The following is a 26,656-nucleotide window of genomic DNA, read 5'->3' as shown; positions in this document are numbered from 1 at the left end:
CATACAAAAGGCGCCCCAGATTATAGGGCGCATTAAAAGGGGTCTTTTTTTTTTTTTTTTATACATATGGAAAACCCTTCCTTGTGGTCTACATAACATGTAATGGTGGTTCTTTGGTCAAAATGTTACATAGATTATGTTTTACAGATCATCTTCAAGCCGCTTTCTGACAGTCGCTTCAGGATGTGCCGTTTTGTGGACAGTCTTATTGACGTGGCTCACCTTTGGCACCGTCTTTTCTCCGTCATCTTTATTGTAGCGGTGTAGCGTGCAAGGATGCCAGTGGAAGAAGTGTCAAAAAATGGAGCTAACAGTTTTAATGACATTCAGACTTTACTTAAATGAATAACGGAGCAGCATCTCCTCATCCGTGGCTCACTAGTGCAATAACGCCGAAAAGGTGTCCCGTGAAAAACCGTCCGACCGGAACTCTCTAATAACTAAAGTTAATTGGGTGAATAATGTATACTCACTACACCGGTATGTTTTAGCGCTTTCATGGCAAGTTTACTGACAGATATAAGTAAAAACTTGACACTACTTTATATTAGAAATGGCAACAGCGGAGGATGAATGTCCCATAACAAAAAGATACAGAAAAAGAAGAAACTTATCGACTACAGTCTCGCCACGGACTACAAAGTTGGACGCGTGCAATTTTTCAGGATTTATGCAGATCCCAAATACAGACCAGCAGGTACCAGAAGGTAAGAAAACTTGCTTTCGTATAATATTGGGAAACAAAACGCCAGACAATATGTCTTACCTTATACACACACCATAATTATACACATACGCTGAAGCACAGTACAACCCATCAAGCGATGCTGCTTTGTAGCTTACCAAAGTCGTACTAAAACATTTTTTGTAGATTTTTGAGGGCCGTGTGTAATGTTCTATATTTCAATGGAACATATACAATTTTGGTGTTGTTTACTTGAGTCATATTGCAGTCTACACAAATCTCTTATGTGTGACTGCCATCTACTGGTCACACTCGGACTACAGTGGCGGACGTGCGCAGATTTTCAGGACTTTTGCAGATCTCAAATACACATCAGCAAGTAGCAGAAGGTAAGAGAAGTTGGTTTTGCATAATATTGTGAAACGAAACGCCAGATAATATGTCTGCTAATGGTGCAATTTTGCGGTCCTTATATACACACCATAGTAATACTTGTATCTTTGACTATAATTGCCACAATGGGCCGACAATCCATCAAGCGGTGTGACTTAAAAGTCATACTAACGCATTTTGACAGGTTTTTGAGCGCCGTGTGTAATGTTCTTTATTTTCAATGGAACATTTAAAGTTTTGGTGTTGTTTACTGGCGTCATATCGTAGTCTACACGTATCTCTTATGTGTGACTGCCATCTACTACTGGTCACACTTATCATTACACCATGAACAAAATAAAATAGCTTCGAGGTCAGTAAGCATAACCAAAATTATTCCGTACATTAGGCGCACCGGTTTAAAAGGCGCACTGTCAAGTTTTGAAAAAATGAAAGGATTTTAAGTGTGCGGCTTATAGTCCGAAAAATACGGTAAATGTTTAAATGAGTCAGCTATATCATGTTGACATGAAAATGGGTTAGGAATTGTGTTATTGATGAGTTACAGACAGTTCGCTCCTGTGTAAATCACAGATACGTTTGAATATGTTAATGAGTTGGATGCAGTAATGAGTTGGAGACAGCAGTGCTAACACACAATATAACTAATTTGCATATTTACACAAATGTGTAAATATGTAATTGAGTTGGCAACAATACAGCCAACATGTACTGTACATGAGTTAGCGATCATTATGTAAATTACAGACTTTGTGTCAATATGTAAGTGAGCTGGATGTTGTAGTGGTAATGTGTAAATGAGTTCGAGACAGTTCGAATTTGTAAATGGGTTGGAGCCAGTGTGTTAATATGTAGTGAATTAGTGAAGTGAATTATATTTATGTAGCGCTTTTCTCTAGTGATTCAAAGGTGTGAAACCCAATATCTAAGTTACATTTTTAAAGCAGTGTGGGTGGCACTGGGAGCAGGTGGGTAAAGTGTCTCGCCCAAGGACACAAGGGCAGTGACTAGGATGGCAGAAGCGGGGATCGAACCTGGAACCCTCAAGTTGCTGGCACGGCCACTCTACTAACCGAGCTATACCGCTATATGTAAATGAGTTAGACCTGGCAGTGTCAATATGTAAATGAGTTAGCTATTATATGTTAATATTTAAATGGTTTACAAAGTGTGTTATTTGTATTTGTCTATGAGTTACAGACAGTTGGCTAATTTATAAGTCGTGTGAATATGTGAATAAATTAAAGGTATTATGTAAATGAGTTTGTTACATCATCTTAATATGTAAATGATTTTACACAGAATGTTATTAATATAAAGAAATGCTTAAATATAATTATGTTCATTAGTTAGATGCAATAATGAGTCGGAGACAGCAGTGCTGACACACTGTCTATAACTCATTTGCATATTTACACACTGTGTGCAAATATGCAAATGATCTCGACTACAGTACAGTCGTCGTGGAAATGAGTTAGCAATCATGTAAATTACAGGCTGTGTGTCAATATGTAAATGAGGTGAATGTGTAGTGATGATATGTAAATGAGTTTGAGACAACAGTGCTTTTTTTTTAATTGCTAGGAGATAGTGTGTTAAAATGCAAATGAGTTAGACCAAGTAGGGTCAATATGTAAATGAGTTAGAAAGCAGTGTAAGTTTGTTAATGAGTAATACAGGGTGTTAATGTATATGTAAATGTAAAGAAAATTAATTACCATGCCAGTATGTGAATGAGTTACCTATATCACGTTAATATGTAATTTAATTACATATTGTGTTGTTCCATCCATCCATTTTCTACCGCTCACCCTTTTAGGGTCACGGGTCTGAGTTACAGACAATTCCCTAATATGTAAATAATTAAGACACGTGTGAATATGTTATTGAGTTCGATGCAGCAATGGGTTGGACACAGCAGTGCTGATATGCAAATGTCAGTGTGTCATTATGTAAATTAGTTCACTCTCATTTCAATATATATTTGACTTACACAGTGTGTTATTGACGTATGGAAATGAGTAAGAGACAGCTCGCTATGTGTAAATGTCTGAATATGTTAATGTGTTAGACGTAGTAATGAGTTGGAGACCGTCTCTAACTCATTTACATATTTACATAATAAGTGTTATATGTGAATGAGTTGGCTATCATACAGTGTGTCAATATGTAAATGTGCTGGATGTGTATATATATATATATATATACATATGTAAATTAGTTCAAGACTGCAGCGCTAATTTGTAAATGGTTTAGAGACTGTGTGTTATAATGCAAATGAGTTAGACACAGTAGTGTTAATATGTAAATGAGTTAGATACAACAGTAATGTTCTTTAAATGGGTTGGAGATAGTGTGTTAAAATTAAAATGAGTTAGACCTAATAGTGTTAATATGTAAATGAGTTAGATACAACATTGCTATTCTTTTTGATTGATTGATTGAAACTTTTATTGGTAGATTGCACAGTTCAGTACATATTCCGTACAATTGACCACTAAATGGTAACACCCGAATAAGTTTTTCAAATTGTTTAAGTCCATCAATCAATTCATGGTTTAAAAGTGTTAGAGATAGTGTGTTAAAATGCAAATGAGTTAGACATAGTAGTGTCAATATGTAAATGAGTTAGACAGCAGTGCTAATTTGTAAACGTGTTGGAGACAGCGTGTTAAAATGCAAATGTGTTAAACATAGTGGTTTTACAAAACCCAGAACCAGTGAAGTTGGCACATTGTGTAATTCATAAATAAAAAGAGAATGCAATGATTTGCAAATCCTTTTCAACTTATATTCAATTGAATAGACTTTAAAGAAAATATATTTAATGTTCGAACGGGGAAACTTAGAACCGTTAACTTAAAATTTAATGGCAGCAACACATCGCAAAAAAATTGGCACAGGGGCATTTTTACTACTGTGTTACATGGCCTTTCCTTTTATCAACACAATTATTGAAGCTTTTCAGGTGGAATTCTTTCCCATTCTTGCTTGATGTACAGCTTAAGTTGTTCAACAGTCCGGGGGTCTCCGTTGTGGTATTTTAGGCTTCACATTGCACCACACATTTTCAATGGGAGACAGGTCTGGACTACAGGCAGGCCAGTCTAGTACCCACACTCTTTTACTATGAAGCCACGCTGTTGTAACACGTGGCTTGGCATTGTCTTGCTGAAATAAGCAGGGGCGTTCATGATAACGTTGCTTGGATGGCAACATATGTTGCTCCAAAACCTCTGTATGTACCTTTCAGCATTAATGGTGCCTTCACAGATGTGTAAATTACCCATGTCTTGGGCACTAATACACCCCCACACCATCACAGATGCTGGCTTTTGAACTTTGTGCCTATAACAGTCCGGATGGTTCTTTTCCTCTTTGTTCCGGAGGGCACGACGTCCACAGTTTCCAAAAACAATTTGAAATGTGTACTCGTCTGACCACAGAACACTTTTCCAATTTGCATCAGTCCATCTTAGATGAGCTCGGGCCCAGCGAAGCCGGCTGCGTTTCTGGGTGTTGTTGATAAATGGCTTTCGCTTTGCATAGGAGAGTTTTAACTTGCACTTACAGATGTAGTGACAAACTGTAGTTACTGACAGTGGTTTTCTGAAGTGTTCCTGAGCCCATGTGGTGATATCCTTTACACACTGATGTCGGTTTTTGATGCAGTACCGCCTGAGGGATCGAAGGTCCGTAATATCATTGCTTACGTGCAGTAATTTCTCCAGATTTTCTGAACCTTTTGATGATATTACGGACCGCAGATGGTGAAATCCCTAAATTCCTTGCAATAGCTTGTTGAGAAATGTTGTTCTTAAACTGTTCAACAATTTGCTCACGCATTTGTTGACAAAGTGGTGACCCTCGCCCCATCCTTGTTTGTGAATGACTGAGCATTTCATGGAAGCTGCTTTTATACCCAATCATGGCACCCACCTGTTCCCAATTAGCCTGTTCACCTGTGGGATTTTCCAAATAAGTGTTTGATGAGCATTCCTCAACTTGTGCCAACTTTTTTGAAACATATTGCAGGCATCAAATTCCAAATGAGCTAATATTGGCAAAAAATAAAGTTTTCGAGTTCAAACATTAATTATCTTGTCTTTGCAGTCTATTCAATTGAACATAAGTTGAAAAGGATTTGCAAATCATTGAATTCTGTTTTCATTTACGATTTACATAACGTGCCAACTTCACTGGTTTTGGGTTTTGCAAATGAGTTAGACATAGTAGTGTCAATATGTAAACGAGTTAGACAGCAGTGCTCATTTGTAAACGTGTTGGCGAAAGCGTGTTAAGATGCAAATGAGTTAGATGTAGCAGTGTTAATATGTAAATGAGTTCAAACGCTGTGCTCACGATCACGTCACCTGAGAAAGGTCTCCAGGTCATCGCGACTGCAGGACGACCACGAGAGGTCGCTGGGGTTCCTCCCCTTCACCCATTCGCCAGACATGATGTAGGCGTGGCCAGTGCAGGAGGCGTGATCGTCGTCGTGGCTCATCCCCATGCTGGGGAGCACACGCCAACATGCGGTCACGTGACCAGCGGCACTGTCACAATGCAACTATGGAACTCGCCGGAGGTCAAACGATGTCACGGCGAGCCCCAGTCATGTGACCTGTCGGCGAGTAACACTTGGACGCCATTTTGCTGGTCGTCGATTGCATCCACACAGCTGCCAGATGATGACATCATAGTCGTTCACCCTCAATGATGTCATTTTCCTGGCTCGTTTACAAACGTCTGATGTGAGTTAGGCAAATTTAGCCCTTACATAACGTGCCTACACACACACACACACACAAAAGAGTTACAATCCAGAAGTGCACTTACTTGTGTCCAAGCTCGTGAGCGATGGTGAAGGCCAAATTGAGTCCGTTGTCCTCGGCCAACACACACTTCCTTTTGGCGCTGCACACTCCGCCCAAGTAGGCGATACCTGACACACACACACACACACACACACACACACACACACACACACACACACACACACACACACACACACACACACACACACACACACACACACACTAGGTGAACACACAAACACGTGAGGACTGTAGCAAAGTTAATCAAGTCAGTGCGGAGAGAACGTTCTAGATGAGGTCATAGCATCTCCAAGGTTACATGTGTTGTTCTTGGATAAGAACACATGATTATGTTGTGGAGGGGGGCTTTTACGCACACAAAGAGCGTGTGTGTGCTGTCATTGTGCTGCTGGATTAACACGTTACACACGCACAACTGACATGACATCATCCACATTGTGTGTGTGTGTTTGTGTGTGAGTGTGTGTTACATAGTTGTCGTCTTTGTCAAAAGTCTTCTGTCTGTCCAAGTTCAGGTCCAAGCAGTGCTGCTTGGGGCCGTTTGTAGCCTGTAGCTAATTTTTAAACGGCCTTGTTGGCATTTCAATATCAGCACGCTATCTTTTTTTTTGTTTTGTTAATTTTGCAGGTTTACACCTCGGCGTCAAATATTTGGTTACTTGACGAAGGATACCTGTTAGCATGCTAACGAGAGATGTCCGATAATGGCTTTTTTGCCGATATCCGATATTGTCCAACTCTTAATTACCGATTCCGATATCAACCGATACCGATACATACAGTCGTGGAATTAATTAATTATTATGCCTAATTTTGTTGTGATGCCCCACTGTATGCATTAAACAATGTAACAAGGTTTTCCAAAATAAATCAACTCAAGTAATGGAAAAAAATGCCAACATGGCACTGCCATATTTATTATTGAAGTCACAAAGTGCATTATTTTTTTTGCACTTTGAGAGATCATGAGGAAGTTGAGGTGGGCTGGGTTGGGGTGGGGCGTGGGGGCTCGTAGGGAGTAGCGGGGGGTGTATATTGTAGCGTCCCGGAAGAGTTAGTGCTGCAAGGGGTTCTGGGTATTTGTTCTGTTGTGTTTATGTTGTGTTACGGTGCAGATGTTCTCCCGAAATGTTATTGTCATTCTTGTTTGGTGTGGGTTCACAGTGTGGCGCATATTTGTAACAGTGTTAAAGTTGTTTATACGGCTACCCTCAGTGTGACCTGTATGGCAGTTAACCAAGTATGCATTGCATTCACGTGTGTGTGTGAAAAGCCGTAGATATTATGTGATTGGGCCAGAACGCAAAGGCAGTGCCTTTAAGGTTTATTGGCGCTCTGTACTTCTCCCTACATCCGTGTACCACTCCGCACAGCTGTGTTTTAAAAAGTCATAAATTTAACTTTTTGAAACCGATACCAATAATTTCCGATATTACATTTTAAAGCATTTATCGGCCGATAATATCGGCAGTCCGATATTATCGGACATCTCTAATGCTAACGCTAGTATGTTAGCTTTTGTTTCCGCTAATTTTGTAGGTATACACCTCAGTCATATGTTGGTAACATTAGCAGGCTACTTTGTAATCTACTTTTTCAGGTACACACCTCAGAGTAATATATTTTGGTACTTGACGCACGTTGCGGTTAGCATTTTAACACGCTAAAATTAGCATGCTGAATACATTTTTTTAGCTGATTTATTAGGTATACAACTCAGTGACAAATATTTTGGTATTTTACTAATGCTAACTATTCGCACGCTAATGTTAGCATAGTACTGTTAGCAGGCTAGCTTTTTTTTTTAGCACATTTTGCCAATATTGACGCTATCTGGCCAGCAAGTTAACCGTCAGGGGGAGCTCCACTAACCACGTTAAACCCAGATTCCGATCTAACAAAGGTCTTAACTCATTCTCTTTCTATGCCACATCAATATGGAATGCGCTCCCAACAGGTGTAAAAGAAAGGGCATCTCTATCCTCCTTCAAAACCGCTCTAAAAGAACACCTCCAGGCAGCTTCAACCCTAAACTAACACCCTCCCCGGATTGTTAATAATCAAATGTAAATAATCAAATGTAGATACTTTTTCTTATGCTTACTCATCTCTCTCTCTATATATATACATATATATATCCACTACTTGCTGTACATATCCTACCAAGTCAGACCTACACTGTTTCAATGTCCATTTCTCTGATGATGCAATTGTTGATGACTGAAGTGATGATAACAACCAAGCCTAACCCCCCCCTCCACATCCCACACCCCGGATTGTAAATATTGTAAATAATGTAAATAATTCAATGTATATACTCTGATGATGATTATCTTGTGTGATGACTGTATTATGATGATAGTATATATCTGATAGTATATATCTGTATCATGAATCAATTTAAGTGAACCCCGACTTAAACAAGTTGAAAAAATTATTCGGGTGTTACCATTTATTGGTCAATTGTACGGAATATGTACTTCACTGTGCAATCCACTAATAAAAGTCTCAATCAATCAATCAATAGCACTTCAGTTAGGCTTTGGCTCTTCAGCATTCACACACAATTACTACTGAAATGGCATTGTCTAGTTGAGGTGGCGACTTGTCCAGGGTGTACCCCGCCTTCCGCCCGATTGTAGCTGAGATAGGCTCCAGCGCCCCCCGCGACCCCGAAGGGGATAAGCGGTAGAAAATGGATGGATGGATAGTTCAGGGGTGCTCAACCTTTTTCCAAACTGACAAATCAAAGGAGGCTGAGGCCGTTTAGGGAGTTTTCAACTTTAAAACCAGTACAATATATAGATTGTTTTAAAGAACTAAAAAATTACATTTCAGTAGAAATGTTGTGTAAATGCTGAAGAGCCAAAGCCAAATTAAAATGGTAGCGTCAAGTAACAAAAAATATCAGCAAAATGAGCTAAGAAAGTGAGCATGCTAACAGGACTATGTTAACATGCTAACAATAGCATGCTTACAGGTGGCATTAGTGAAATACCAACATTTATGAAACCTCCTAAATTATCTAAAAAGCTAGCATGCTTCAGCATGCTAACTGTTTCATGCGTCAAGTACCAAAATATATTATTCTGACGTGTGTACCTAAAAAATGTGTTTAAAATGCTAGCCTGCTAACGTTAGCATGCATCAAGTACCAAAATATGACTAAGTTGTATACTTACAAAATTAAAGGAGATAGCATATTAACTAGGGCTGCGAATCTTTGGGTGCCCCACAATTCGATTCAATATTGATTTTTGGGGTCACGATTCGATTATAAATGGATTTTTTCGATTCAACGGGATTCTCGATTTAAAAACGATATTTTTCCAATTCAAAACAATTCTCTATTCATTCAATGCATAGGATTTCAGCAGGATCTACCCCAGTCTGCTGACATGCAAGCAGAGTAGTAGATTTTTGTAAAAAGCTTTTATAATTGTAAAGGACAATGTTTTATCAACTGATTACAATAATGTAAATTTGTTTTAACTATTAAATGAACCAAAAATATGACTTATTTTATCTTTGTGAAAATATTGGACACAATGTGTTGTCAAGCTTATGAGATGCGATGCAAGTGTAAGCCACTGTGACACTATATTGTTCATTTTTATTTTATTTATTTTTTATAAATGTCTAATGATAATGTCAATGAGGGATTTTTAATCACTGCTATGTTGTTGATAATATTCATTTTTGTTTCACTACTTTTGGATTGTTCTGTGTCGTGTTTGTGTCTCCTCTCAATTGCTCTGTTTATTGCTGTTCTGAGTGTTGCTGGGTCGGGTTTGGTTTTGGAATTGGATTGCATTGTTATAGTATTGCTGTGTATTGTTTTGTTGGATTGATTAATAAAATTCAATTTAAAAAAATAAAAATAAAAATAAGATATAAATAAAAATACTGAATCGTACAACGTGAGAATGGGGATTTGAATTCGAATCTATTTTTCCCCACACCCCTAATATTAACGTTAATATGCCAACAGGTATCATTCGTCAAGCAACAAAATATTTGACACTGAGGTGTGTATCTGCAAAATTACCCCAAAAAAAGCTAGCATGCTAATATTAGAATGCTAACGATTGTGCCGCAGGCCGTTAAAAAATTAGCTACGTACACGCACTTTGGACACCCCTGGCCTAGTTCTTTGAAAAATATATATAAATATTGTATTGTTTTGAAGGTGAAAACTACCAAAATACCAACATTTATGAAACCTCCTAAATTATCTAAAAAGCTAGTATGCTAATTTTAGCATGCTAACTGTTTCATGCGTCAAGTACCAAAATATATTATTCTGACGTGTGTACCTGAAAAATGTGTTTAACATGCTAGCTTACTAACGTTAGCATGCATCAAGTACTAAAATATGACTAAGTTGTATACTTACAAAATTAGCTAAAGGAGACAGCATATTAACGTTAACATGCCAACAGGTATCATTCGTCAAGCAACAAAATATTTGACACTGAGGTGTATATCTGCAAAATTGACCAAAAAAAAGCTAGCATGCTAATATTAGAGTGCTAACGATAGCTAGAAAATTAGCTACGTTCTGCACTTTGGACACCCCTGGTCTAGTTCTTTGAAAAATATATATAATTATTGTATTGTTTTGAAGGTGAAAACTACCAAAATGGCCCCCGTACCCTTTGGTTTGTTAGTCTGTGGCCCTCACTGGAAAAAGTTTGGGCACCCCTGATCCAGCGTGAAGGTTTGTCCAGTCCATGTCAGCCTTAGTCCCCGAGGACAAAAGTGGCACAACGGTCCAATCAGAGTAGAGATGAGCGAGTGTGCGACGAGACTCGTAAACGTGCTGAACGCTGCACTCTGCTTCCTGGTGTTCCACAGAGGGAAGTCCTCCACTTCTACTGGACTTTGTTCAAAGGCGGCTTTGGATGAGGAGGACAAACATGTGAGGAGCAGCTGCTTTGGGGAGATGCAGTCCAAAGGAAAAAGTCCAGTAGCGTCGACTGTTTGTTGACACTTTGGGGAACCTTTCTGGAAGCTTAAATACAGGAGGCCAGCTGGGAAAATAAATAAAGAAAAACACTTTCATGGTCTCGGGGACGGTTCCAAGGATGCCCATACTGAAGATACTCAACTCCTCACATGTGCATGAAAACCAGGGGACATTTTTTTGTTAGAACCTCTCTAGTAAGGACATACAGTATCTTGCTGATTGTATTGTACCATATGTCCCTGCAAGAAATCGGCGTTATAAGAACTTCGGCTTATTAGTGATTCCCAGAGCCCAAAAAAAGTCTGCGGGCTATAGAGCGTTTTCTATTCGGGCTCCAGTACTCTGGAATGCCCTCTCGGTCACAGTTAGAGATAATACCTCAGTCGAAGCATTTAAGTCCCATCTTAAAACTCATTTGTATACTCTAGGCTCTAAATAGACCCCCCTTTTAGACTAGTTGATCTGTCGTCTATTTTCTGCTTTGCCCCCCTCTCCTGCGTGGAGTGGTTATCAGGTGACCACAGATGATGCGCTAGCTGTTCAAAGTCGAGACCCGGGGTGGACCACTCATCTGTGCATCAGTTGGGGAACTCTCTGCGCTGCTGACTTGTCTCCACTCAAGATGATCCCCTGCTGGCCCCCACTATGGACTGGACTCACACTATTAACTAGATCCACTTAACATCCATTGCACCGGTCACCCAGGGGGGGTCCCCACATCTGCGGTCCCCTCCAAGGTTTATCATTGCGTCCCATTGGGTGGAGTTTTTTTCTTGCCCTGATGTGGGATTTGAGCCGAGGATGTCGTAGTGGCTTGTGCAGCCCTTTGAGACACTTGTGATTAAGGGCTATATAAATAAACTTTGATTGATTGATTGATTGAATGGACACAAAACCATAAGCACGTCTTTCAATGATGACAAGGGGTGTCAAAAAAAAAAGATTTTCGAATTAAACCCGATTCATATTTGAATAGATTAAAAAAGAATCTATGTAAAATGTTGTATTTTTTTATTTTTATTTTTAAATCTGTCCTGTCCAGCCACTCAGGCAAATCATATTGTTGATGTAGATGATCGTATCTGCTGTACAGATTTACTTTAGAAAAGAGAAGTGTTGGATACTTCTCCTGTTGCCTTATTTGTATTTGACTTTATTAAATGTTTGAGTAGAATTTTAAACAAAATTCAACAAAACCAGTTTTCTTTTAAGTAATATGGAAATTTATCACAGCTGTTGATCTCTTATATGGAGGAATGTACAGTAGTTGATCATAGAATTGGCATGCGAGCACCCTTTGAGAAAAAGAGAGGAAAAATAACAAAAAAAAGGAAAATATATATCGGCACAAAGTGCTGACACGCAAGTCCCGAAAGAAAATGTTTAAAATCAAGACTACATTTCCTGCAATTGGGTGCATTTCTACACTAAATTTTACCTTTAGATTTATTCTCATCTGCCAAACTTTTTTTGTTGGCTTTTAGACTCATGTAATGTACCCCCATTTGTTTTTTTAGTATTTTACTAACATTATTATCATTGAAAATATAATTTACAATTATATAACATGCATGCAAGGAACTCAGAAAAGATTGGCAATTCTATTTTACAGCCAGCAGGCACAAGACATTAAAACAACGTTGAGAACTTGTTGAATTAGTCAGTCTACCCCAGGGCAGTTATGGCTACAAATGTAGCTTACCACTACCACTGTGAAGCACTTTGACTGTCTAGAAAAGTGCTATATAAATCTATCATCCATCCATCCATCCATCCATCTTCTTCCGCTTATCCGAGGTCGGGTTATCCATTGTTATTATTATTATTAATTAGGTCGTTGAGCAACTCAAACACAACGTTGAAATAACATGCTTTTTGACGACGTTTAATCAATGCTGGTTTCTGACGTTGATGTGACCATTGAATTTTTTTTATTTCCCAACCAATAATCCACAACACAATTACAACGTTGAAACAACATGCTTTTTGACTATGTTTATTCAATGTCAGGTTGTGACGTTGATTTGACCATTGAAATTTGGTAATTTCCCCCAACCAACAAGGTGGATCCAACATTGGACATCAGCGTAGTCTCAATTTATAATTATAACTATTTTGCGACGTTGTTTAAAAGTCACTTTTAAAGAACATGTACAGTATATATAATCAACGTTGTAATAGATTTCCTGTGTTGTGACCTCTGTTTACATCCGTCGTGTTAAAAAATTAATTTTCTTGCGGGCTACAAATAAACACTCTCGAACTACAGCTGGTTTGGAATTAATAGTGTTGGGATTGTAATCATCCAAATATGTTCTACAATTTAGCGCGGCATTTAGGCAAGAGGAAAAGTGAGTACCGTATTTTCGGCCCATAGGGCGCACCGGATTATATGGCGCACTGCCGATGAGCGGGTCTATTACTGTCTTTTTTATACAAAATGTGCACCGGATTATAGGGCGCATTAAAAGGGTCATACTATGATTTTTTTCTAAATGAAAAACACTTCATTGTGGTCTACATAACATGTAATGGTGGTTCCTTGGTCAAAATGTTGCATAGATTATTTTTTTACAGACCATCTTCAAGTCACTTTCTGACAGTCGCTTCAGGATGCGCCGTTTTGTGGGCGGTCTTATTTACGTGGCTCACATTCGGCAGCGTCTACTCCCCGTCATCTTTGTTGTAGCGGTGTAGCGTGCAAGGACGGGAGTGGAAGAAGTGTCAAAAGATGGAGCTAACTGTTTTAATGACATTCAGACTTTACTTACAGTAAATCAATAATGGAGCAGCATCTCCTCATCCGAGGCTCACTAGTGGAAATGTGTGAAAAACCGTACGACCGGAACTCTCTAATAACTAAAGTTCCTTGGGTGAATAATGTAAACTCACTACACTGGTAGTTTTTAGCGCTTCCACAGTGAGATATAAGTTAGAACTTTACGCTGCTTTATATTAGAAATGGCAACAGCGGAGGATGAATGCCCCATAACAAGAAGATAGAGAAAACGAAGAAGCTTATCGACTACGGCATTGACACGGACTACAGTGGGGGGCGTGCGCAAATTTTCAGGACTCATGCAGATCTCAAATACACATCAGCAAGTACCATAAGGTAAGAAAAGTTGGTTTTGCATAATATTGTGAAACAAAACGCCAGATAATATGTCTGCTAATGGTGCCATTTTGCAGTCCTTATATACACACCATAGTAATACTTGTATCTCTGACTACGGTTGCCATTATGGGCCGACAATCCATTAAGCGGTGCGACTTAAAAGTCATACTAAAGCATATTAAAAGATTTTTGAGCGCCGTGTCTAATGTTCTTTATTTTCAATGGAACATTTAAAGTCTTGGTGTTGTTTACTGGCATCATTTCGTAGTCTACACGTATCTCCTATGTGTGACTACCATGTACTGGTCACACTTATCATTACACCACGTACCAAATAAAATTGCTTCGAGGTCGGTAAGCACAACCACAATTATTCCGTACATTAGGCGCATTTTTGAGAAAAATTCACGGATTTTAAGTGCGTCTTATAGTCCGTATAGTTCGATACTGTGGTGTGTTTACATAATTCACCCACAGAACTTTTGTTATTGTGAGTTTTTGTCGGACAGGTTTTCAGGGGACACATTTCCAGTGTTGTGTTTTGCGCTGAGAAGCCACGGAGGTTGAGTTACTGCTCGATTGCTGATAAGAAAACTAAGTTAGCTACATCTATTGACACTCCTCCTTCGATTACACGATACAATGTTTCATCAAATAAACGCGGAATTGATATTTGAATGTTTAAAAACGCAGATTTCTGAGAATGGAGAATGGAATCTGAATCGAATAGTTACTCCCAAGAACCAAATGGACTTGTGTGGCGCACAAAGATTCACAGCCCTAATGATGACATGAAGGTAGCGTGTCCACAAAGGAAAACCTCCATCATTTTTGTCCACCTGTCCTCAGAAAAGGTGTCTGTCCGAATTATTTTTGCATACTTTTGTGAGTTTTGGCCTCTTGCCTACACACAAACATATACTTTTGCATGCTTATGAATTATTTTCAAATGCAAACGGGTATGATAAGTCGTCGTCGATATCCTGTCTCGTCACATCTTTTTAATCAAATATGAGACCCCAGTCGGAAGAATGAGAGACGACTCTTCATCCCCACTGATTGGTGCCAAGTCCCCATCGGACATTCCTCATCGTCCTCCTTCCTTTATTGTCACGTGCACGCTCTCATGCACTGTGCGCGCAGGAATGTACGCATCCTAAAATGCCGACACGGACAAACACTGAGACACTCGTAGAACATTGGGGCCAACACACACATTCCACACTTGTACACGCCAGGCACTTCCCAAAGCCAAACCCGAATATCTTAGCCAAGGAGTCCAGTTGGAAGGTCCTGGAATGTTCTTCCCTCCTCAGACACAACAACCACCAAGAAACAATAAAATCTGACATTCCCTGACTTGCCCAGCAACAGAATTTTTGGGCCCTCCGAGGAAGATGATTATAATAATAAAAAAAGATGAAACTTACCCACAGTGTCGCAGGGCTCCTCCTTGTGGACACAGAAGTCTGTCCTGAAACACAAGAACCCTTTTAGAACTTTTTCAACGAAACCAAAACCTGTTCTCATGGACCAATGAAATACTTCTGTCAGTCATACAATTTGTTATTGTTATAGCCCAGGCCTGGGCAATTATTTAGACTCGGGGGGGCCAAATTTAGAGAAAAAAATGTGTCTGTGGGGCCGGTATATCTATTTTTAGGAACACTAATACAAAACTTTACGATAATGTCTGATTGAAAGCTAAAAACTTTATGACAGACTGCCTTAAAAACGGAATGGAATTTTAAATTTTTTTACTGAATGAGACACCCAGAATGTACATGAAAATAAAGAATTTACATTAACTATGAACGATAAAACACTGAATATTTACACCGTATGAACGTCACACCACCTCTCCATCGACATATTTTACAATCAAGCAAAACGCAATAAAAATGCAACAAACACAGTGAAATATGAACGCGAAGGGTAAAAAATAAACCCACCTACAATCTCATACATCTGATATATCACTAAGTCAAATCAAATCAACTTTATTTATAAAGCACATTTAAAATTTACCACAGGGGTAGCCAAAGTGCTGTACAATGGGCAGGTTAAAAGATAACACAAGAGAAACGAGCAAGCACACCGCAACACAAACAGAGCACGATAAAAAATATATAAATAAAACATAAAAACAGGTTCACAGCAGGTGCATTGTGGGACGCCAAAGCAGGATGGAGATCACTCAGTGTTAAAAGCCATGGAATAAAAGTATGTTTATCTTTAGAACTTTGTTGTAAAAATCTCCTTCCGCGTCTGTCCCTGACACGTGCATTTCAGGCTGGTCGCTTTGGAAACACTCTGTGGAAACGCTCCCCACCCACCCTGCTTGGTGCCTCGTCTGAGCTGCTGTGACTTAGATCACCAAAGTAACTAGTATATCATGCAAAAGTGCAGATTCCAACCATTGAAATACTTTGTATAGTTCAAGACTTACGGTAATTTCGTAATTTTCAAAACATCACTGCACATCATAATGGCAGCTACAGTTTACATCTTAAATATCTATAACAATTATTTGGGGATGTCCAGCGGGCCAGATTGAAAAGCTTAACCGGCCGCATTAATTTGCCCAGGTCTGTTATAGCCAGACCTGTGTGTTTACTTCCTTACCTGACTGTTTTGGCTACAACTGTTGCCTTCCTCAGAGGTTGTCACGTGACGTCATCGTCAATAAGTAAGCTAGCTAGATGATGCTATATATGCTAACTATGTCATCATCACGTGACAACTTCTGAGGAAGGTAACAGTTGTAGCCAAAACCGTCAGGTACGGAAGTAAACACACAGGTCTAGGTATGAGAATAACAAATTGCATAATTTCTTGAAGACCTAATGAACTTCTTTGGATTACTTCTGTCTGTACTCTTCAATAAGTCACTGAAAAATGAAAGCATGTGCTGGGCCATTTTGATATTTTTCCAATTTAAAATCAACACAATATTTAGATTTATTTTAACCCTTTGGGTGCCTCAAGTTTGTTGAACGTTAAAGGTCCCAAGGACCCAAACTTTTTTTTTACTGTGAACATTTAAATCTCTAGACCAGTGATTCTCAAACTGGGGTATGTGTACCACTAGCGCAGGTGTGTTAAAACTACGGCCCCTGGGGCAAATGCGGCCTGCCGGCGTCTTTAATTTGGCCCGCGAGACCGGCAGAAGTTCAATAAGCAAACATGCCAGGCATGACTACATTTAATCATTTGACGGTCTCACAGGTGACATTTTGTCGCCATCCTGTAAATTTCACAAGTAACACAGGTCAGTGACCATAATGTGTACTTTCTTGAAATCACCATCACAACATGTACCTATATGACCCAATCCAAAACAACCTTTCCGAGTCATGGAAAAAAAAAAAAAAATTCAACCAGCACAAAAATTCAACAGACATGGTCACACATGACACAACCTGCTCATTGAACTTTGTGGATATTACAAAAAAAAGCCCCACCGCCATAACATTTTTTAAATTACACCCATTTCAATCAATTGCAAGGCATGATGGGAAACATGCAAACACTCTCTCCATGTTTGACTTTTAGCTGCTTGGTATTTCTGATTGATTACAAAGCTTTAAAGAGGTCGTCACGGACGTAAACGAGGTAGAAATTGAACTTTCACATACTCTGAATATTCCAGAAAACATGTATAGTTGCTGCATTTTCCACAACATAAACATAGATGCATGGATGCAATAGGTGTGCAGTAAATGAGTGTTTCCATGGTGACAGCCGTTAGTAAACACAAGATTTTGATTTAAAGGCCTACTGAAATGAAATGTTTTTATTGAAACGGGGATAGCAGATCCATTCTATGTGTCATACTTGATCATTTCGCGATATTGCCATATTTTTGCTGAAAGGATTTAGTAGAGAACATCGACGATAAAGTTCGCAACTTTTGGTCGCTGATAAAAAAAGCCTTGCCTGTACCGGAAGTAGCGTGACGCCACAGGTTGAAGGGCTCCTCGCATTTCCCCATTGTTTACACCAGCAGCGAGAGCGATTCGGACCGAGAAAGCGACGATTACCCCATTAATTTGAGCAAGAGTGCAGTGCAGGACGTATCTTTTTTCGCTCTGACCGTAACTTAGGTAAAAGGGCTCATTGGATTCCACACTTTCTCCTTTTTCTAATGTGGATCACGGATTTGTATTTTAAACCACCTCGGATACTATATCCTCTTGAAAATGAGAGTCGAGAACGCGAAATCGACATTCACAGTGACTTTTATCTCCACGACAATACATCGGTGAAGCACTTTAGCTACGGAGCTAACGTGATAGCATCGTGCTTAAATGCAGATAGAAACAAAAGAAATAAGCCCCTGACTGGAAGGATAGACAGAAGATCAACAATACTACTATCAGGAGACACCGAACCAAACACTGGAACTGTAACTACACGGTTAATGCTGTGCCGCCTGTCAAAGCCTAGCAATGCTGTTGCTAACGACGCCATTGAAGCTAACTTAGCTACGGGACCTCGTCAGAGCTATGATAAAAACATTAGCGCTCCACCTACGCCAGCCCTCATCTGCTCATCAACACCCGTGCTCACCTGCGTTCCAACGATCGACGGCGCGACGAAGGACTTCACCCGATCATCGATGCGGTCGGCGGCTAGCGTCGGATAGCGCGTCTGCTATCCCACTAAGTCCTCCTGGTTGTGTTGCTGCAGCCAGCCGCTAATACACCGATCCCACCTACAGCTTTCTTCTTTGCAGTCTCCATTGTTCATTAAACAAATTGCAAAAGATTCACCAACACAGATGTCCAGAATACTGTGGAATTTTGCGATGAAAACAGAGCTGTTTGTATTGTGATACAATGTGTCCGAATACTTCCGTTTCAACCATTGACGTCACGCGCAAACGTCATCATACATAGACGTTTTCAACCGGAAGTTCCCCGGGAAATTTAAAATTCCACTTTATAAGTTAACCCGGCCGTATTGGCATGTGTTGCAATGTTAAGATTTCATCATTGATGTATAAACTATCAAACTGCGTGGTCGATAGTAGTGGGTTTCAGTAGGCCTTTAAATAGGGCGGCCTACGCCACTTTTGCACTTGTTATCAATTGTACACACAGTCTTAGTAGATCACCCCCCAACACAGTGTGCAGTCTTTCATACTCTTAACACTGCATCTTGAAACGTGACAAAAAACACTTAAAACTTTGCAATTTTTGACCCTGGAATGGAACATTCTTTGTTTACATGCGAAACATTGTTCCAGAGCGTGACCAAACGCGAGGGAGCGTCACGTCAGCGGAAGTAACGTGGATGTGTCGTGCGACAAGAGGCGGGGCTTAAGATGAAGACAAAGATAAGCGGGAATATCAATGAGCTGCCATGTGACCAACAAGTCTTTGTTGTGTGCAGCGAGTGAGAGCATCAGAGGAGGAAGAGGCGAAGTTCTCATTTAAGTGCGAAAACAGTCACCCTGCTGCAAACACACACACACACACACCATCTGTGGACCAGGCTGTGTGTGTGTGTGTGTGTGTAGTTTTGCATGACTGAGGCGCGAACATGCAGAAACAGCCCACCTGGTGACCAGCACTGCCGTGTCCACAGGCGGGACGTCTTCAGCGGGAAGGTGGTTGGTTCCGAGGTAGCGCGGACCTCCGAACTCCTGATGCTGCCAGTGGCAGAAGCTCTCCAGGGACCGCTCGCCATGGTGGCTCACCTTCAGCTTCTCCTGCGGGACACATGAGGAAGGAGGGTTCTAATGGTTCCCCCACATTTTCCTTTTTAAACACCCATCTGCCCAGGAGGTCAGAGGTGAGACTCACGGGGCGGGTGTGAAGCAGAACCAGCTTGGTGACCTGAATGTTGATCCTGACGCCCAGACTCTGGTGCTGGAACATGTTGTACACCTGACACGCAACAACGTGGAGGAGGAAGATGTTGGTACGGTGGTTTTCCTTCTTTCGGGGTACCGGGGTGGCACTCTCACCATGTTCATGACGGTCAACAAGAACCTCTTTGCGGCCTCGGCGCCATGGTAACGGACCATGTCCACGTCGGCCACCACCAGCGTCTCCACGGTGTACGCTTCCTGCAGTCCGATGACGTTCCTCTTCCCCCGGTTTTCCTGGCCGACCTTTGACCTCTTCTTCCCTGCAAAACCACACATCACCTCGTCAGCTGTGCCGTAAAGATGGCCGACACGATCTGATAGCCCTACACGTCAGGGCCGAGTATGCTTGCTTCGACTAGATAACATTGGTGTCCAAACCTTTACCCCTGAGAAAAAAATGTAATCATGCGGGGGCCATTTTTAAAATTGTATTTTCAAAACCAATACGATATATAGACTTTTTTTTAACTTTTAGAGCGCGCTTCAAATTTGGTCCCGGGGACCCAGAAAGGTCTCATAAAAGGTCATAATTTTTTTTTTAAATAGGTCATATATTAATTATATATATGGGACGAGAGGTAGAAAATGGATGGATTTTATATATACCGTATTTTCCGGACCATAGGGCGCGCCGGATTATAAGGCGCACTGCCGATTAATGGTCTATTTTCATATATAAGGCGCACTGCCGATTAATGGTCTATTGTCATATATAAGGCGCTCCGGATTATAGGGCGCGTTAAAGGGTTCATATTATTTTATTTTTTTTTCATAATTGAAAACACTTCCTTGTGGTCTACATCAGTGGTCCCCAACCTTTTTGTAACTGCGGACCGGTCAACGCTTGAAAATGTGTCCCACGGACCGGGGAAGGGGGGGAGGGGGGCGAATGAGTGTGAATGAGTATATATGGGGGAGGGAGGTTTTTTGGGTTGCTGCACTAATTGTAAGTGTATCTTGTGTTTTTTAAGTTGATTTAATTTAAAAAAATATATACAGGGTTTCCCACACATTCATTTATTTGTGGCGGCCCGCCACAAAAGAATTACGTCCGCCACAAATAAAAAATTAAAAATTAAAAAAAAAAAATTTTTTTTTTTTTTTTTTGTCCTCTCCAGCTTCTCAGGCAAATCATATAGTTGATATAGATGCCCATATCGGCCGTTCAGATTTACTTTACAAAAGAGAAGTGTAGGATACTTCTCTAGTTGCCTTATTTGTATTTGACTTTATTAAATGTATTTATATTAGAAACACAACATGTATATATAACAAAGGGTGCAAAGTCTGCAGGCAGTAGGAAACACATTGTTAAGTGTAGGGAGTAAAACTGATGGCAGTCTAAAGTTCAAGATTTTTGGAGCTCTTTGTTCAGTGGATCAGATGTTTGATGAAGCTCTGTGTCTATCTACCACCACTACTGTTTTCTGTTTATTTGTTACTGACTGTGGCAGGACACCTCTGCCTCTGTTTCACTTTATGTTGCTGGTAAATAATATGGTTGTAGTAGTAGGCTAAAGTTAAATTATTTAGTATGCACTAATTAAAGGGGCAGAGCTTTGAGACATTTTAGCTTTTATATTTTATAAGATATATTTTTTGTAAGAACCACAATTAATAAATATATTTCAGTGAATAACTTATTGTTCAAATCTGTATATAAATATGTACATAAAGTGTTGTAATTATATTGTAAAATGGATGGATGGATGGATGGATGGATGGATGGATGGATGGATGGACGTTTAAAACAAAACTGTTATAATTAATTAGTAAGTATACATTTTTTGAGCCTTTTTAGAGAAAATGAAATCATTGTAGTAAATTATGCAAATTACCCGATGATGTCATGGTGACCACGCCCATAGCAACGCCCCCACCGCCACAGGTATCTTGGCAGTTTATGGGAAACACTGATATACTGTATATATATATATATATATATATATATATATATATATATATATATATATATATATATATATATATATACTACCGCGGCCCGGTAGTTGGGGACCACTGGTCTACATAACATGTAATGGTGGTTCTTTGGTCAAAATGTTGCATAGATTATGTTTTACAGATCATCTTCAAGCCGCTTTCTAACAGTCGCTTCAGGATGCGCCGTTTTGTGGGCAGTCTTATTTACGTCCCGTCATCTTTGTTGTAGCGGTGTAGCGTGCAAGGACGGGAGTGGAAGAAGTGTCAAAAGATGGAGCTAACTGGTTTAATGACATTCAGACTTTACTTAAATCAATAACGGAGCAGCGTCTCCTCATCCGCCGGAAATGTGTCCCGTGAAAAACCGTCCGACCGGAACTCTCTAATAACTAAAGTTCCTTGGGTGAATTATGTAAACTCATGTATGTTTTAGCGCTTTCATTGCAGATATAAGTAAGAACTTTACACTACTTTATATTAGAAATGGCAACAGCGGAGGATGAATGTCCCATAACAAGAAGATAGAGAAAAAGAAGAAACTTATCGACTACGGTGTCGGCACGGACTACAAAGGCGCGCAATTTTTATTAGGACTTATGTAGATCCCAAATACAGATCAGCAGGTACCAGAAGGTAAGAAAAGTTGCTTTTGCATAATATTGCGAAACAAAACACCAAATAATATGTCTTACCTTATACACACACCATGATAATACTTGTATGTTGAAGCACAGTACAATCCATCAAGCGGTGTGGCTTCAGAGCTTACCAAAGTCGTACGAAAACATTTTGATAGATTTTTGAGCGCCGTGAGTAATGTTCTATATTTTCAATGGAACATATAAAATGTTGGTGTTGTTTACTTGAGTCATATTGCAGTCTACACGTATCTCTTATGTGTGACTGCCATTATATTGCAGTCTACACGTATCTCTTATGTTTGACTGCCATCTACCGGTCACACTTCTCATTTCATCATGTACCAAATAAAATAGCTTTCAAGTTGGTAAGCAAAACTAGAACTATTCAGTACAGTGTTTCCCATAAACTGCCAAGATACCTGTGGCGGTGGGGGCGTGGCTATGGGCGTGGTCACCATGACATCATCGAGTAATTTGCATAATTTACTACAATGATATGATTTTCTCTAAAAAGGCTCAAAAAATTTATACTTACTAATTAATAATAACAGTTTTTTTTTAAACGTCCATCCATCCATCCATCCATCCATCCATCCATCCATCCATTTTACAATATAATTACAACACTTTATGTACATATTTATATACAGATTTGAACTATAAGTTATTCACTGAAATATATTTATTAATTGTGGTTCTTACAAAAAATATATCTTATAAAATATAAAAGCTAAAATGTCTCTGAAAGCTCTGCCCCTTTAATTAGTGCATACTAAATAATTTAACTTTAGCCTACTACTACAACCATATTATTTACCAGCAACATAAAGTGAAACAGAGGCAGAGGTGTCCTGCCACAGTCAGTAACAAATAAACAGAAAACAGTAGTGGTCAAATACAAATAAGACAACAAGAGAAGTATCCTACACTTCTCTTTTGTAAAGTAAATCTGAACAGCCTATATGGGCATCTACATCAACTATATGATTTGCCTGAGAAGCTGGACAGGACAAAAAATAAATAAATAAAAAATAAAAATAAAAATTATTTGTGGCGGACGTAATTCTTTCATGGCGGGCCCCCACAAATAAATGAATGTGTGGGAAACACTGCAGTACATTAGGCGCTTAGGGTTATAAGGCGCTTAGGGTTATAAGGCGATTTTTTTAAGGCGACACTGTCTATTTTTGAGAAAAAAAATGTTTTTAAGTGCGCCTTAGTCAGGAAAATACGGTATATGTTTAACACTTAAAGGGTAACTGCACCATTTTGGAATTTTGCCTATCGCTCACAATCATTATGAGAGACAAGAAAAGTTGTCTTTTTTGGGGGGTGGGTGGGTTTAAAGATGATAAAAAAAAACACGCTTGGAAGATGCCGCTAATTGGAGTTACCGTTGTAGCCTTCAAAGCCCTCTAAAACAAATTAAAAACTCTCCATCAAGGTTTTTATACACACTGCAAGTCTATATACAGTGTAATGTAGTAACAGACACCTTCATAACAATATGTAATATGTTCAATATTTACCGTATTTTGGTCATTTTAATCATTGCTGATTTCTTACGGGCATTGATTTCCGTTTCCACAGCAGCGCACGTCTGACTTCCGGCAACAAATGTGCGTTCCTACTCCCGGAATCATAAGCGAGTGTTTTCTAATCATGGCACATTTGGTAACAAACAACAAAGACGACTATTTTTGGACAAATTAGGATTCACAACCTTATCTTTTTGAAGCTGAATGTACTGAGGATGAACCGCTGCTTATAGAAGCGAGCACGAAAGAAGAGTGAGACGTTGCGGCAGACGGAAGCCGACAGAGTGAGGTGAAAGTAACTCAAAGGTGCAAAATATAGAAGTTGGAGCCACGCTATTTCGACAAAAATGGAGTGCTTACCCAAAAATAAACCAGAAAAACGTACAACTGTTCATCGAGTTAGTCACACTTTAAATTGATCATGACACACGCAGCACGTCATGCGTGTTATTACAACTACAGTACATCTGCTGTGTGGCTAGCTGTGCACAAACAAAACATGAAATGTGGGCTAATACTTTACAGATACTGTAATATGATGTTTTTCAGTCAGTACAGGTTGGTGTCCTATCGTAGTGTTATGCATTACAAACTCAAACGCGTTTCGTGCGGACGCAAAATCTAGCTTGTCTCTCTCGCTGTAGTTAGCTTTTACGGCTAATACTGAAACACGCCGATGTGTTACTACGCTAGAAAAGTGCTCTTACAATAACAATGTTGCTACAGTTTGTTTACTATACAGGCTACGGAACATAAATGAAGTATTGTTGGCGGTTTTTGAATGCATTTTTAAAGCGATTTAGCGGAAGATTTTATTGCTACCATTAGCTGCATTGCTAGCCACCGAGAACGAGCTGATGTTTACATGTTAGAATCCTTTTTGTCTTCTTATCCGTCGATTATAAATTGTTTTTTTCAATGCTTTTTTTTGGTTTATTTGTTTAATTCCCTTTTTGCCACAGAATACTTTGTTTTGTTTATTGCAAACACAAAATATGCAATGTTTTCTCCCAAAAATATTTAAAAAGTGGAATATCTGATGTAAAGTAAATGGAGCCTTAAGTTAGTCAATAATTCATGACAACATTGATTTTAAATCTTTTTTTTTTCCAGCAATGACAGTTTTAAAGAAAAAAAACAGCCTGCATGGCAGCTTTCTGTTATTGTTTTTTTTCTCTCATTACATTTCACCTGTTTTCACTTTTATTAGTTTTTTGTAATAGTATTTTTAAATGGTAAATGGGTTGTACTTGTATAGCGCTTTTCTACCTTTTTAAGGAACTCAAAGCGCTTTCACACTATTTCCACATTCACCCATACACACACTGATGGCGGGAGCTGCCATGCAAGGCGCTAACCAGGACCCATCAGGAGCAAGGGTGAAGTGTCTTGCTCAAGGACACAACGGACGTGACTAGGATGGTAGAAGGTGGGGATTGAACCAGTAACCCTCAGATTGCTGGCACAGCCACTCTCCCAACTTCGCCACGCCGTCCCCAAATGTTTAGAATGTGCTGTGGGCCACAAGAAAATGAGCTGCGGGCTGCACTTTGGACTCCTAGAACATCCTGGTCTTTGTTCAGTCCACAAAAGAGGCTCAAGGGAACCGAAGCCAGAACCAGCGGGTCCAGTAAGCGACCATCCAAAACGCTGACGGTCGTCTCATACATTTTATTCATCAAACATGGCCACTTCATTAGGGACACAAGATTATCATGACTGTCAGGTGCATGATGGATATGCTAGTGAGGTGCCGCGTGTCCTCTGGCATGTTAATAAAGAGCTGAGCTGTTCTAGAAGCTTCTTAGCAACATGACCCACTTCCCCCGCAGTCTGAGGACGCTGTTTCTACTCAGGAAATCAAACTCGCAAGCATGCACGCCAACACTAACACCCCGAAGAAAAGACAACAAAGACACTTTTCCTTCCTCCCAGCTACTCTCTTGCACTCCTAATGAGCAAATATTCTCTGATTGGACAATGGTTTATATTTAGCATTGGCATCACGACACTCTGCCCACCTTTCAGATAAAAAAGAATAAATATGCCGCATTCAAACCTGATTATTTTTCACTAATTCAAGCCAAAGCTTCACTTACTACAGCGCCCCCTGCTGGTTTTTTGTTTCAATGCTGAGCAGTGACACAGGCGCAGCTAGCTAAGTAACTAACTTTAAAGGCCTACTGAAATGAATGAATTTTTTTATTTAAACGGGGATAGCAGATCCATTCTATGTGTCATACTTGATCATTTCGCGACATTGCCATATTTTTGCTGAAAGGATTTAGTAGAGAACAACGACGATAAAGTTTGCCACTTTTGGTCGCTGATAAAAAAAAAAGCCTTGCCTATACCGGAAGTAGCGTGACGTCACAGGAGGAAGGATTCCTCACAATTCCCCGTTGTTTACAATGGAGCGAGAGAGATTCGGACCGAGAAAGCGACGATTACCCCATTAATTTGAGCGAGGATGAAAGATTCGTGGATGAGGAACGTTAGAGTGAAGGACTAGAGAGGCAGTGCAGGGTGTATCTTTTTTCGCTGACCGTAACTTAGGTACAAGGTCTCATTGGATTCCACACACTCTCCTTTTTCTATTGTGGATCACGGATTTGTATTTTAAACCACCTCGGATACTATATCCTCTTGAAAATG

At 39.7% G+C, this 26,656-nt stretch overlaps 1 protein-coding gene across 2 annotated transcripts in view; it reads right to left on the bottom strand.

Moving 5' to 3' along the window:
* adamts17 (ADAM metallopeptidase with thrombospondin type 1 motif, 17) overlaps nt 1-26,656 on the bottom strand; it is a 66,286-nt gene that overhangs the window by 22,198 nt on the left and 17,432 nt on the right. For both annotated transcript variants that reach the window (XR_009821333.1, XM_062022445.1), the window contains exons 4-9: nt 19,978-20,141; nt 19,814-19,897; nt 19,568-19,719; nt 15,434-15,477; nt 5,918-6,023; nt 5,452-5,592 (exon numbers count right to left, since the gene is read on the bottom strand). Coding sequence is in view for 1 of the 2 variants with exons in the window: in XM_062022445.1 (XP_061878429.1) it covers nt 5,452-5,592; nt 5,918-6,023; nt 15,434-15,477; nt 19,568-19,719; nt 19,814-19,897; nt 19,978-20,141 (691 nt within the window). In the remaining variant the exon portion in view is untranslated. The remainder of the gene's footprint in view (nt 1-5,451; nt 5,593-5,917; nt 6,024-15,433; nt 15,478-19,567; nt 19,720-19,813; nt 19,898-19,977; nt 20,142-26,656) is intronic.

Source organism: Entelurus aequoreus, linkage group LG02 (genome assembly GCF_033978785.1).
Source record: "Entelurus aequoreus isolate RoL-2023_Sb linkage group LG02, RoL_Eaeq_v1.1, whole genome shotgun sequence".
Lineage (NCBI taxonomy): Eukaryota > Metazoa > Chordata > Actinopteri > Syngnathiformes > Syngnathidae > Entelurus > Entelurus aequoreus.
This window is presented reverse-complemented; position numbering and strand designations above follow the sequence as displayed.